Here is a 14,684-nt window from a genome sequence, read left to right as displayed (position 1 = left end):
AGAACACTAGTTTGGCCTCAACTGGAGTATTGTGAGCAGTCTGGGCAATGTCTTTAGGAAGGATGTGATGACATTGGAAAGAGTGCAAAAAAGATTCATGCGGATGGTTCCAGGGATGAGGAATTTCAGAAGATTGATTGGAGAAGTTAGGACTGTTCTCTTAGCAGAAGCGAAGGCTGAAAGGAGGTTTGATAGAGGCATTCAGAGTCATGAGGGGTTTGGACAGAGGCAATTTGGAGAAACTGTTTCCGCTTGTGAAAGGATCGAGACCGAGAGGACACGGATTTAAAATAATTGGCTAACGAAGCGTAGGCGACGTGAGGATAAACTGCTTCACACAGCGAATGGTTAAGATCTGGAGTTCACTGCCTGGGAGTATTCTGGAATCAGGTTCAATTGAGGCATTCAGAAGGGAATTAGATTGTTATCTAGAAAGGCAGAATGTGCAGGGTTGTGGGGTGAAGATGGCAGTGGGACGAGCTGAATTGTCCATTCAGAGCGAGTACAGACGTGATGGGTGGAATGGCTGTCTCCTGAACTGTAGCAATTCTGTGAAATTAGTTTATCATCGTTTTAACTTATTAGCTCGGTTCATGATGTGTGCCTTGTGTTCATTCAGTGTTTTACTGTTAGATGGTGCTCTTATGGATGTTATCTATATTGTGGTTATGAAAATTGTTTGCTCAGGACGCAGTAAGAAAGGAAAGCGTTGCATAAGAATATGGAATCTGAATGTCCTTAAACTTCAATTTCTCCCATTCCAGTCATGCTTTGGTGACAGAGCATTCTCTCTTCCACCTTCTTCCATCGGGAAAAAGATACATAAGTCTGAGGTCACGTACCAACCGACTCAAGAACAGCTTCTTCCCTGCTGCCATCAGACTTTTGAATGGACCTACCTTGCATTAAGTTGATCTTTCTCTAAACCTAGCTATGACTGTAACACATTCTGCAATCTCCTTTCCATCTCTCTGATTGGTATGCTTTGTCTGTATAGTGCGCAAGAAACAATACCTTTCACTGAATGCTAATACATGTGACAATAAATCAAATTAAATCGAGTACGAGTTAGACCCTCAGACTGGAAATATGTAGGCTGGGTAAGAAAGTCAGAAGTAAGAGCAGAGTACTTCCAGAATTTTCTGTTTTCATACAATCACAGTGGCTCAGGAGGAGCAAATGGGACAAAATAGCGCACTCTATCATCCCACCCATCACCATCAACATTCAGTCCCTCCACCATCGGCCCAGTTTGTCATCTGTGAGATGCACTGCAGCACACAACCAAGCTCCTTTGGCAACATCTTCCATTCCCGTGACCTTTACCACCTAGAAACACACGGTATTCAAAATATATCGCCATTGCTTCACTGTCGCTGGGTCAAAATCCTGGAGCTCCCTCCCTAACAGCACTGTGGGTGTACCTACACCACATGGACTGCAGCGGGTTCAAGAAGACAGCTCACCACCACCTCCTCGAGGGCAATTAAGGATGGGCAATAAATGCTGGACTAGCCAACGGCACCTGCATTCTGTGGAAGATTAAAAAAACTAGCGACCTAATTGGAGTTAGATGTATATTGTTGCACTAATCAAAACTGAAAGAGGGGAAAATGCAAACTGATGCCAACTGTTGCTTTTTAATGTAGGTGTCTTTGCTAAATCGTCTGGAGCGAGTTTTCCAAACGTGCTTTTCTCTGGTGCCACCTGTTATGGTCACCAAAGAAGAGATCTGTTCTCTTGGACAGCTCCTGCAGTCTGGATTTGGGAAAGGAGAACGGATCAAGGCAAACAATGGGTAAGATTGTGAACGGATTACAGAGGATTAATTGTAACAAATTGGGAAAAACTTAACTAAGTGCGATGCGCGTTTCTGATAAAGGCCCTAAATACTGAGCCGGTAAACTTGAGAATAAATGATGAGCAGAATGATCTCTGCATACTGTAGCAAGAAGCGCTGTTCTTTTAAAAAAAAATCCAATTGTCTGTTTACTGAAACCAAGGCAAATTAAAATCTGCAACAGAAGTATGTTGGTGATCTGCTCCAAACAATGCTGTGAGCGCCAGTGTTTAATTTGCTGCGTCATGTGTTAACAACTGTGTTTTCTGTGGGCTTGTACAGGGAGTTGCTGTCTGTGTGGACGGAGCTGCGAGATGTGGAAGATGCTCATGGCCTGAGGTACCAGTGGGGTGGTTCCCACAGCAACAAAAAGCTTCTGATTTCCCTGGGAATTGATACCAGAAACATAGTAAGTTATGGAGATTGGGGAAAAGGTGGGGGGGGGGGGGAAATATATTCCATTTATTTATTTTGAGTAAAAAAGGGCTCGATTCGAGGCAGCTTTGTTTTCTTACAAAAACAGCTATGCTTCCTGATTCATTCCTTAAGTGCACTGACCTCTGTTGGGGCAAATGAATCATTCTGTAGCAACAGCGTTCCTGTTGCTATTTGTGTGGGGTAATCACTTAGTAATTTTGATGGTACTTGTTGGGTGAGGAGAAATCCCTTGTCTTTGAAAGCTGCCATTAGCTGCAAGACTATGAAGCTTTGAGGCAAGTTTGATGTGTCCTCTGAAGTTTGGCACTTTTAACAGTATGGTAATTTATCAGTACTGCACTGAACTGACAACTTAGATTATGAATTGAAACCTCAGAATGGAACTCGAATCCATTATCAAGTGCAAAAGCTTTTATCAGCTGAACCATGCTGACATTACCTCAGTAAAAACACGACAGCAATATGGGTAAACCAGTCTCCAACTTTAAAAACTTGTCCGACTCTTAAGTTGCTCATCGGGAATAGAATTGGAAACGGTTTATGCACCAGCTTGGCGAGATTCAGGGTCATTAAATATACTTCATTTCTTAAGTGTCGATATTTTCACTTCATGCTTTTAGTAAAGTAGCAGTAAAGTAATTGTTTCTGTTTCAAAAGTTATTTACAGGGCAGAGGAAGCAGCCTGTCATAGTTCCTGCATATGCATCTGGCCTGGTAAGTCCAGCTTTAAATGGTATAATGTGGGGGTGATTCTCCCCAAAACATTTTAAGTGCCAAATTCGCGTAAAAACTGGAGTAACTCATGCTGGTTTTTTTAGCGGAATTTTCGAAATGGATCTCCCACATTCTGAACGCTGCAGAGTACGCTAGCGGGATTCATTCTGAAACTCTGAGAGTGGGGCCTATAACCGCTGGAGAAGCCGGCAGCACAGTGCTGAGCGGGCCCCTGCTCGTGCACCAGTCTGTCATAGCCAAGATCAGTGCATGCGCAGTAGCCCTGCACTGCTGGTCAGTCCCGCGACCATGCATTGCTGCCCTTCTGACCCCCCACTTCCCCGTCGCTGGCCCCCCAGACCCCTCTGTGCCAGCCCCCAACCTCCTGCTGTTCACGATCGACGGATCTCTGTGCAGAGTGGCAGCGAGTCGTGTGTCCCCCCCCCCCCACCCCACCGATCGCTCTCCCCATAGGTCCTGTCCCCTTGGCACTGCCCGGTGGGAAGTTCCTGTCCTCGGGCTGGGAGAATCGCACCCATGATATTTGTAACTACTTTTAGCTTTGTACATGTGGCGGCACAGTTGGGTCAATGAGCTGCTCCTGCACTGTGTAATTCTATTATTTCCTGAACATTATTGCAATGCAACATTTCAGCAAATATGGCAGATGGAACCAATTTTCTCTGATTGATGATTCAAATTTTGAAATAAACTATGTACATAAATCCTCTTTGACAACCTGGACATCAAGATAGATTTTTTTATAAACCGTGAAAATGACTATCAAACTACTGTAAATGGAAGTGTCACCGTGTATGAATTGTGGGAAATAGATTTGCTTATTGTCTTTACATAATGCTGAGAACACATGATCAGGAAATTGTGCACTACGCTACTTTCTATTTATGCTTCTGCATCCACACTTTTCAAGTTATGCACTTCCACTAGGTGAGGCTTCATGCCAAGAGTGCATAAATTGCAACATTTCATGTGGTTTAGGCTATGCTGAACTTATCATAGAAATCTTACAGTACAGAAAGAGGCCATTCGGCCCATCGAGTCTGCACCGACCACAATCCCACCCAGGCCCTACCCCCATATATTTTTACCCACTAATCCCTCTAACCTACACATCTCAGGACACTAAGGGGAAATTTTAGCATCGCCAATCAACCTAAACCCGTACATCTTTGGACTGTGGGAGGAAACCGGAGCACCCGGAGGAAACCCACGCAGACATGAGGAGAATGTGTAACCTCCACACAGACAGTGACCCAAGCCGGGAATCGAACCCAGGTCCCTGGAGCTGTGAAGCAGCAGTGCTAACCACTGTGCTACCGTGCCTTATGCAAGACACTAGTTAGATCTCAGCTGGAATGTTGTGTACAGTTCTGGGTGCACACCGCAGGAAGGATGTTGGCGCATTGGAGAGAGCGCAGGAGAGGTTTACAAGAATGGTTCCAGGGGTGAGAAACTTCAGTTGTGAGGATAGATTGGAGAGGTTGGGACTGTTCTCCTTAGAGAGAAGGCGGCTAAGAGGACATTTGATAGAGATGTTCAAAATCATGAGGGGGCTGAACAGAGTAGACAGGGAGAAACTTTCCCACTGGTAGCAGGATCACGAATGAGAGGGCACAGATTTAAAGTGATTTGCAGAAGAAGCATGTGTAATGTGAGAAAAAACTTTTCCATACAAGTGGTTGGGATTGGAAATGCACTGTCTGGAAGTGTGGTGGAGGCAGGTTCCATTGAGGCATTCAGGAGGCCATTAGATGATTGTTTCTATTTAAATAATGTGTAGGGGTACAGGGAAAAGGCAGGGGAGTGGCACTAAGTGATGATGCTGCTTTGGAGAGCCAGTGTAGACATAATGGGCCGAATGGCCCCCTATGCCATAACAATTCTGTGATGTTCTTTTGTTTTTCAGGGCATGTTAGAACCCACCAAAGAACCAGTCAAACCAATATCAGCTGCAGAGAAGATAGCTTCAATAGGTCAAATGTCAAGTGTAATGCCCTCAGAGATGTCTACGTCTGAACAAACCCAGGTAAGAATAAAGCATCATTCTTGTTTCACTCCTGAATACATATCAATTTATCGGCCTTTGCTTGTAAATAACCTTACTGAACAGTTAAGTTGTCAGGGTAAGGAAGAAAATTGCCTGTTGCCTAGCTTTTTAACGCAACTTTCTTTTTCTACTCTTTTCATTTCTTCATTTTTTTGAACTTTTATTCCATCTTGTTCCATTCCAGGTTGAATGGTGGATTGCAATCATTTTCCAGGCTTATAACAATGATTTTTATTTTTGTAGCTGATGGGTAAACCCTGTCCTCTTGTGGTGAAGTATCTTCCTCATTTTAGAACCCTCCACAGTAATGAGGCAGCCTTTGGAAGAAGAAACGTGGAGAATTATTTGCGACATATTAAAAATTCCAATTTTACTCTTACCATCCATAAGAAACAGGAACAGGCCGTTTAGCCCCTCAAGCTTGCTCTGCCACTCAGTAGGATCACGGCTGATCCAACATTCCTCATGTCCACTTTCCTGCCCTTTCCCCGTAACCCTCGATTCCCTTACTGATCAAATATCTATCTATCTCAGCCTTAAATATACACAAGATCTCTCCCCCACATCTCTCTGTGGCAAGGAGTTCCAAAGGCCCACAACCCTCAGAGAAGAAATTCCTCCTCCTCTCAGTCTTAATTTGGCGCCCCTTTATTCTGAGACTATGCCCTCTGATCCTAGACTCTCCCATGAGGGAGAGCATTTACCCTGCTAAGCCCCTTAAGAATCCGATATGCTTCAATGAGATCACCTCTTCTTCTTCTAAATTCCAATGAGTAGAATCCCAACCTGTTTAACCTTTCCTCATAAGACAATCCCTCCATTCCGGGGATCATCCTGGTGAACTTTCTCTGAATGGCCTCCAATGGAATAATATCTTTACTTAAAGGGACAGAAACTGCTCAGTGCTCCAGATGTGGTCTCACCAGTACCTTGTACAGTTGCAGTAAGACTTCCCAAATATTATACTCCAACCCCCTTGAAATAAGGGCCAACGTTCCATTAGCCTTTCTGATGACCTGCTATACCCGTCTGCTAGCTTTCTGTGTTCAGTGCGCAAGTTCCCCCCAAGTCCCTTTGTGTTGCAGCTTTCTGCAGTTTTTCTCCATTTAAATAACATTCTGTTCTTTTGTTCTCCCTTCCAAAATGAACTTCAGATTTTCCCACATTGCTTCTTTTGCCAACTTTTTACCCACTTTCTTAACCTATCAATATCTCAACAAAGCAATTAAGATGAAAGTGAAGTAAAAGGCACTATTTTGATGCATACCAAATGTGAACAAAAATTGATTTGCAGTATAAATTAAAGATATTGGGTGGAGGAAATGAGTATCAGTTTATTTACATGCAGGGAATTGATGCATTTTATACGGTCAATACAGGATCATTATATAAAAAGTAAAAATGCCTCCTTTTGAATGCAATTGCTTTAGCACCATTATAGAATATCAATGGCCCCTCAATTTGTATTGGAACCATAAACAGGATTGGTCCAAGACAGCATGGATTCACTAAAGGGAAATCATGCTTGACAAATCTTCTGGAATTTTTTGAGGATGAGTGGACAAGGATGAACCAGTGGATGTTGTGTATCTGGACTTTCAAAAGGCTTTTGACAAGGTCCCACACAAGAGATTAGTGAGCAAAATTAAACCTCACGGTACTGGGGGTAATGTATTGATGTGGATAGAGAACTGGTTAGCAGACAGTGGGAATTAACAGGTCATTTTCAGTGTGGCAGGCAGTAACTAATGGGGTACCGCACAGTTCACTACTGGAACCCCAGCTATTCACAATATACATTAATGATTTGGACGACGGAATTGAATACAATATCTCCAAATATGCAGATGACACTAAGCTGGGTGGCAGTGTGTGCTGTGAGGAGGATGCTGAGAGGCTGCACGGTGACTTGGACAGGCTGGCTGAGTGGGCAAATACTTGGCAAATGCAGTGTAATGTGGATATATGTGAGATGATGAGAAATGAGAAGATTCCTCTTCACAGAAAAGTAATCAAACAAATGGGTGTTGAGCCAAAGGAGGAAATGTCAGAGAGCTAACAGCATTGGTCAATGTTGTGGTTTTTAAGGAGAATCTTGAAAGAGGAGAGGGGATTTGAACAGTGATGTGGTTTGGGGGCAGGAATTCTGCAGCTGATGGTGAGGCTAGCACAAGAGGGCAGAGTTTGGGGTGGAATGGTTTTGTAGGGCTACAGGGATCATGATGGAATTTAAGCATCAAGGTGAGAAATTTGAATTTGTCGTGTGGTCACCGGTGTCTGAGGAAGGGTTAATGGGTGATTGTGGTACAGCAGAATTTTGGATAATCTGAAGTGTATAGAGTTTGGCAGCCTCCCAGGAGGACAGATGTAATAGAGTTTGCAGGTAACAATTAGTTGCTGAAACCAAAGATGCTAACTTCAGTCTGAGCAATGTTCAGCTAGAGGAAATTGGCTTATCCAATACTGGACATCAGACAATCAATCTAATGAAACAGGCAGTGGGGGTGTTGAAATAGGAAGTGAGATGTAGAACTGGGTGTCATCAGCAGTTATATGTTGATAATGTCACTAAGAGACAGTACGCAGATGAAGTGGGCGCCCAGGGTACTTTAGCAGCTCCAGAGACTATTGAAAGGGCTGGTTAGAGAAGCGATTGCTCACCATGCTGTAACTATCATTGGATGGCACAGTAAGATGAGTCATGGACTTTAACCTGGTGTTGTGAGACTACTTACTGTGCCTACCCCAGTTCAACGCCGGCATCTCCACATTAAGATTGGATGGGGAAGAATAGAACCAACTGATGCAATTCCACTGAGCTGTGTGACAGGAGAAAGATGTTGGAGGAGGATGCAGTGGACAGGTTAACACTGAAAAATCCCAGTTGGTTGACTCTCAATGATTTTAAGAGCTTTTTATGCATCAAAACATTCAGATTTTGGTACATCCCAAAACATTCATTTAGCTTTCATAGAACATAGAATAGTACAGCACAGAACAGGCCCTTCGGCCCTTGATGTTGTGCCGAGCTTTATCTGAAACCAAGATCAAGCTATCCCACTCCCTATCATCCTGGTGTGCTCCATGTGCCTATCCAATAACCGCTTAAATGTTCCTAAAGTGTCTGACTCCACTATCACTGCAGGCAGTCCATTCCACACCCCAACCACTCTCTGCGTAAAGAACCTACCTCTGATATCCTTCCTATATCTCCCACCACGAACCCTATAGTTATGCCCCCTTGTAATAGCTCCATCCACCCGAGGAAATAGTCTTTGAACGTTCACTCTATCTATCCCCTTCGTCATTTTATAAACCTCTATTAAGTCTCCCCTCAGCCTCCTCCGCTCCAGAGAGAACAGCCCGAGCTCCCTCAACCTTTCCTCATAAGACCTACCCTCCAAACCAGGCAGCATCCTGATAAATCTCCTCTGCACTCTTTCCAGCGCTTCCACATCCTTCTTATAGTGAGGTCAGCAGAACTGCACACAATATTCCAAATGTGGTCTCACCAAGGTCCTGTACAGTTGCAGCATAACCCCACGGCTCTTAAAATCCAACCCCCTGTTAATAAAAGCTAACACACTATAGGCCTTCATCACAGCTCTATCCACTTGAGTGGCAACCTTTAGAGATCTGTGGATATGGACCCCAAGATCTCTCTGTTCCTCCACAGTCTTCAGAACCCTACCTTTGACCCTGTAATCCACATTTAAATTTTTCTTAATGCATTTTGGTTGAAGGCAGCAACAGTTGTTTTGTCGCCCCAAATTACCAATGTAGGAAATTCCTGTTTGTTTGAGAGCCCTTCAGTTAAATTTTATTCACTGCTATGCCCCAGTCAGCAGTCTGGTCCTTTCAAATGAAGACCATTACAGTACATGTTTGTAAGCTGGTCGATGCAAGGAAGCGGCATTGAATTTTGCCCCCCTCCTTCGCTCTCTCTGTTCGGTGCTTCCCCTGTGGGTTGGGGAGTGCACCTGCCGACGGGCCGAATCGAGGCCAGAGGGTCACAGTGGCAGTGCAGATAGAGCATCCAACACTTTGAACTGAGATTGTAGTGCTTGACGATGACTTGAGTTTTCTAAGGGTTAGTGCATGTCAGAATGGCAATACTGCTGTAGTTGTCTATTTGAACCTTCAGAGAAAACTTGCTTTTGGATTCTGTCTTGGTTCATTTGACTTCTTTGTATCTCAACCAGAAAATCTCTCTCTCTGCCTAATATTTGAGAGAAAACAATAAAACAGCTGTTTTCAGTTGTGTCAATGTGCTTTTCACCTCGGGAGCGATTCGTGATGTGAGAGATTTAGAGGTCATTGCATGTAGACGTGTCTGCCTGCCTGGTTAGTTAGCAGTTTCACACATTTGTTCCAGGATAAAAGTAACATGAGCTAGAGGTTAGATGGCCTTTCAATATTACGCATTGTTCTATATCTTTTTCATGTTTCCCCCTCATCCTCCCTTAATTCAAAAATTATGATTATGAATGTTCCATTTTATAGAATCATAAAATCCCTATGGTGCAGAAGGAGGCCATTCAGCCCATTGAGACTGCACTGACAACAATCCCACCCAGGCCTTATCCCCGTAACCCCATGTATTTACCCAACTAATCCCCCTGACGCCAAGGGGAAATTTAGCATGGCCAATCATCCTAACCTGTACATCTTTGGACTGTGGGAGGAAACCGGAGCACCCGGAGGAAACCCACACAGACATGGGGAGAACGTGCATACTCCGCACAGACAGTGACCCAAGCTGGGAATTGAACCCGGGTCCCTGGCACTGAGGCAACAGTGCTAACCGCTGTGTCACCATGCTTACCATGAAAGACAGGATTCTCAGTTTCTAAGCCCTTGCCCTGCAATCTCTTTGGCTGCCTTTCAAAAGGCCTCTGATGTTTCAGCAGGAATTTTTAACCCAAATCCACCAACATTTCACTTGATGCTCAACTATTGAGAAATGGCAATGACTGCAAAGAGCCAACCTCCCTCAGTGCTAATACTCTAGTGAATTCGCACAGGATCAAGGATTTTAGTAGCAAGAAGATTAGTATTCAGCTCCAATACATTTTTGAATCATATTTTGCATTATTTCTTGAGTTTATGCTTGAATATTTGTTTGAAATTGGGCCGAACCCCAGTTCTACAGGAATGTGCTTTGCAGCCTTCTCCAAACCTTGATTCACAGGCTTCTTGGGAATCCCCACTAGTTTCCTGTTTTTTTTTGGAAATGATGCCTAACTGGATTTCTGTTAAACCCAAATTGGGACTGGAATCTAGGTTTACAAAAACCATTGAACCATCCATTTGACACAGTTCACCCGATTTAAAATTCCTTAAAACCTATTGTCAGCAACAGCTTGCTCATGAGTTGTGCATCTTCATTACAGACTGACCCGATAATGTGTCATTCTCTGGATCGTGTACAGAGTGAGGTCATGCTGAATGATTTTTAGTGATTAGATTACCCAACTGCTGAGATACAGTTAAAGCTTTGTCAAGCGCACTGAATGCTATTGTAAGTCCAGCCACTTATTCATTTACTGTGGAACAGGGATACTTGGTAAGACCTTGAGCAACCAATGTATAGCTTAAATGGATAATGGAATTCAGGCTCTATTTTTAGCCATCTTGTGGCTGTTTCTGCTCTCTCTAAAAGTCAGTCAGGTGAAAAGATGCAATTTTGTCTGCAATGTGACTCTCCCAGGCCAATAGAATGTTTGCAGAGTGTATTCTAAGACTGGAAGTCTCAAACGAGTAACCAATCTGTCTATATCCACTGTGCACAAGGAAACCGCCTGCATTTGCTCTCTGGCTGATAGATGCATGAGAAACCTCAAATTGACTTGCCTTCTCGCCACTCCTGATTTTTGTGGGGAATTTGACCTGTGTAGTATCCTACCAGCACAGTGATGAACGAGTAAACTTCCTGAACCATCTCACCCAGCTGTCTTTATTTAGTTGCATCATATTGCAAGATTAGTTAGCACAGGCAAGAGTTACTGTATTTTGATGCTACTGTTGTTTGCAATGCTGTCAGACTTGAGAATCATTTTAATTACTGGGATTTTATGATCTCCATTTGCTCCACTGATTGAGTGGAGAACTAACTGAAGGAGGTGAATTTCTAATGTTGTATTTTTCACATTCTTTGGAAATTTCTCTAGCTCTCAATCTGTAAAAGTTGGTGAGAGTTATAGCAGACATGCCAAATTTCCTTAGTCTTCTGAGAAAGTAGAGGCGTTGGTGGGGCTTTCTTAACTATAGTGTCGGCGTGGGGGGACCAGGACAGGTTGCTGGTGATCTGGACACCTAAAAACATGAAGCTCTGGACATTTCTACTTCGTCCCCGTTGATGTAGACAGGGGCACGTTCTCCTCTACGCTTCCTGAAGTCGATGACAATCTCCTTCGTTTTGTTGACATTGAGGGAGAGATTATTGTCACCGCACCAGTTCATCAGATTCTCCATCTCTGTCTCGTCATTCTTTGCGACCCGATCCCTACAGTGGTGTCATCAGCAAACCTGAAAATCGAGTTGGAGGGGAATTTGGCCACACAGTCATAGGTGTATAAGGAGTTTAGTAAGGGGCTGTGCTTTGTGGGGCACTGGTGTTGATGATTGCGGAGGGGGTGTTGTTGCCTATCCTTACTGATTGTGGTCTGTGAGTTAGGAAGTTCAGTCGCAGAGGGAGGAGATGAGTTTTGTAGGAATAATGGCGTTGAAGGCTGAGCTACAGTCAATAAATAGGAGTCTGACATGAGGTGAGAAGTAATTTTTTACTCCAGATGAATGTGAACAATGGAAAGCAGTGTGCATGGTATGTGTTGCAAATGTAACTGGGAGAAGTCAGGAGTTTAAAACTACTGCTAATGCTGGAAATTGGAAATAAATTGGAAACAGAGAGTCAGCATTGTTGGAGGAAGTGGGCAAACGTTTTAGATGTGCATCTGTCTGCAAACGTTTCTCATACCTTTACCCACCTCTACCCAGCTCTGTCCCTCAGCTTAGAGGGATCTGCATCTGAAACATTGAATTGTGTCTAGTCTCCCAACAAAATAGTGACTAGCCTCTTTTATGTTTCCAATTCTTGATGGTTTTATTTTAGAAGCCAGCAGATGATAGAGTTGCAGAAACCTCTTTCAAAAAGTTTCCATTGTCTGTTGTGATGCGCTTATTCCAGAACATTCTGGTATGTTCCCAGGGGTGTTAGAAGATTATGAAGTACCCTTTCCATCGGTTTTCCTAATTTCATTTGTTCCTGTTCACTGCTCACTCCCTTTCTGGAGAACAGCTCAAGTACCTCAGCCAAATGAGCATAGTTGATGTATTGGTCATGATACTCGTGCCATCAGAGTATTCAGTTGGAAAGGGCGTGCCAATTGAGCCTAATTTTTGTCCACATATTCACTTCCAGCAAAGGTTGCTGCCAGTAATCTGGATGATTTTTCCCTCTTTTAGCACAGATGTATTTTACCCTGGTTGACATCAGCTAACTCAGTACAAACCAGGAGCCGAACCTGGCACCTTTTTGGTCTGTCTGGCATGGAGGCAGCTCCTTCACCTGGAGGTGTTTACTTGCTGCCTCCTTCCTCATTGCTTTAGAGAACAATGTCTTTGTTTAGCATAATGTAAACTTCTTTTAGAGTCGAGCATTATGGACAATTACAGTAGAGTTGGGAAATACTCGCCAAAACTGTCGACTTTCATGTTAATTTTGCAGTGGGACACCCTTTTCTCTTGTCAGCCTGTTCCGGTGTAATGTAATGTTTTCTTTTCTCCCCAGGATCACGTCCCGCCCGTGCAGTTTGACTGGAGTAGCAGTGGCCTTACTAATCCTCTTGATGGTACGTCCCTGCGTAGAGCCTCTAGCACCAGAGCTGGAGTTAAGAAACCTGCCAAGTTCAGACAGACCCCTCTCTGCTGATTCTTTTACTTTCCATTTCTTTCTCACTGTGGAAATCCAGGCTTTCTTTTAGCCTTGCTTTGCTGATGTGTGCAACCTTAATTACATATACACATCTCCACAATTCGAAATGAGAGAATGCGGGCGATAGGAAACTAAAAGTGCACTCCTGTATCTACTCACTGACTTTCACTATTTTAATTATTTTCCTCTTATTACAATAACCTTACAAAACCGCACAATATTGATGTGCCAAATTGCATTTGCCTAAACCAGCTGATTTTATGATCAAAGTATTTTAAGTTTTGAAGTATTAATTCCTGTTTTCCCCATGAAAAATGTTTGCAATTTTAATATGGGGAGCAGCAATATTTGTTCAATTTTCCAATACAAGTTCTGCCCACGTTTTGAAGAGATGTGTATATGTAGAAAAGCTCAACTGGGTTCATTGAACCAAGGCAAGTACAATGATACATTTCTATCATTGTGATATATTGCAAGTTATATTAAATGATTCTAAATGCATGATGTAGGGTATTAAACTTAAAAAACTTCGGAATGAACATGCAACAGGACTTGTCTCGTGTCCCTGGGATGCTTTCCCCCTCCTATTTTATGATCTACATTTCTTTTTGACTGCACAGTTTCTCAAGCAGAGATTTATTTATGAAGTTTGCTGTAACAAACAGAATAAGCAATTTGCTCAGTGTTGATTGCTTTTGAATGTTGCATGATGCCCGATATCAGTGACCTAACGCACTTCAACTTTCTCTTTGTGTGTGTGTGTGTGTGTATAATATAACGTAAATACTTGCTAACATTTGACTTGACTCTAAGTATAAAGTTGATCTGAAATGGGCAATACTACTTCATGCATTGGCTTTTTAACCCTTTGAATACTGAATTTCGTGGGTTGTCTACTGCCGATTATATTGCAACTGGCATTTTATAAACTTCAAGTATTATGTAACCGAACATAGATCTATAAAATCTTTAAACAGTAAATTATTGGAATAAAGTTAAAGAATGATTTCATTTAGTCCTTCGGCAGTACTCCAGGGGTTAATCATGTGGGTTCGATCTAAAGTCCTGCCTTACAAATTCCTTACTGGAAAGTGGAAGGAAAGCCTGGGTCACTCTCTGTTGTTTTGGTGTTCATTAACTCCAGTCAAATCTTCCTTCTCACTGTTACACCTGATCCTTTCTGCTTGTAACCCGTTTGTCCGGCTTTCTGAGGGCAAAGTAGACAATAATTTTCTTTTTCTTTTAAACGGAAATTCTTTGTGTCGGCTATGTCATTGAGGAAAGTACATAAGCTCTGTGTTACCTGTGTATTGTAACTAATACTGATTGTGAAGCTGGTTGATTTATCAACTTACTTAGATATTGGCTGATTAATCCTGAAACTGTTTTGAATGTTTATGTTTCTAGTATGTAGTTATGATAATCTGCATGTTGAAGTTTGTCTCTTCCCCTTTCTGAACCCCCTTTCTTCCTGGCTTACCCTCTATGTCTGCTGCCAACATGGTTACTCAAGCTAATGGAGCTTCCTCTGTTCTGAGCCTCGATCTCTTTGGGCTCGTGGATGACACTAGCTCTGGCAACAGTAGCATGATCCCAGGTCAGCAGAATGTCTTAACTGCAACCTGTTATAATTCTAACACTGTGATAACATGACTCTTTTCCCATGAACAGAATAGTGTTCATCCAATTGG

At 42.9% G+C, this 14,684-nt stretch overlaps 1 protein-coding gene across 1 annotated transcript in view; it reads left to right on the top strand.

Moving 5' to 3' along the window:
- LOC144504698 (aftiphilin-like) overlaps nt 1-14,684 on the top strand; it is a 62,448-nt gene that overhangs the window by 32,158 nt on the left and 15,606 nt on the right. Inside the window, exons 3-7 of the mRNA XM_078230419.1 lie at nt 1,650-1,798; nt 2,123-2,249; nt 2,936-2,992; nt 4,920-5,039; nt 12,850-12,910. Coding sequence (XP_078086545.1) covers nt 1,650-1,798; nt 2,123-2,249; nt 2,936-2,992; nt 4,920-5,039; nt 12,850-12,910 — 514 coding nt within the window. The remainder of the gene's footprint in view (nt 1-1,649; nt 1,799-2,122; nt 2,250-2,935; nt 2,993-4,919; nt 5,040-12,849; nt 12,911-14,684) is intronic.

Source organism: Mustelus asterias, chromosome 15 (assembly GCF_964213995.1).
Source record: "Mustelus asterias chromosome 15, sMusAst1.hap1.1, whole genome shotgun sequence".
Taxonomy (NCBI): Eukaryota; Metazoa; Chordata; class Chondrichthyes; order Carcharhiniformes; family Triakidae; genus Mustelus; species Mustelus asterias.
The sequence above is the reverse complement of the archived record's forward strand: the minus strand, read 5'-3'. Positions and strand labels throughout refer to the sequence as shown.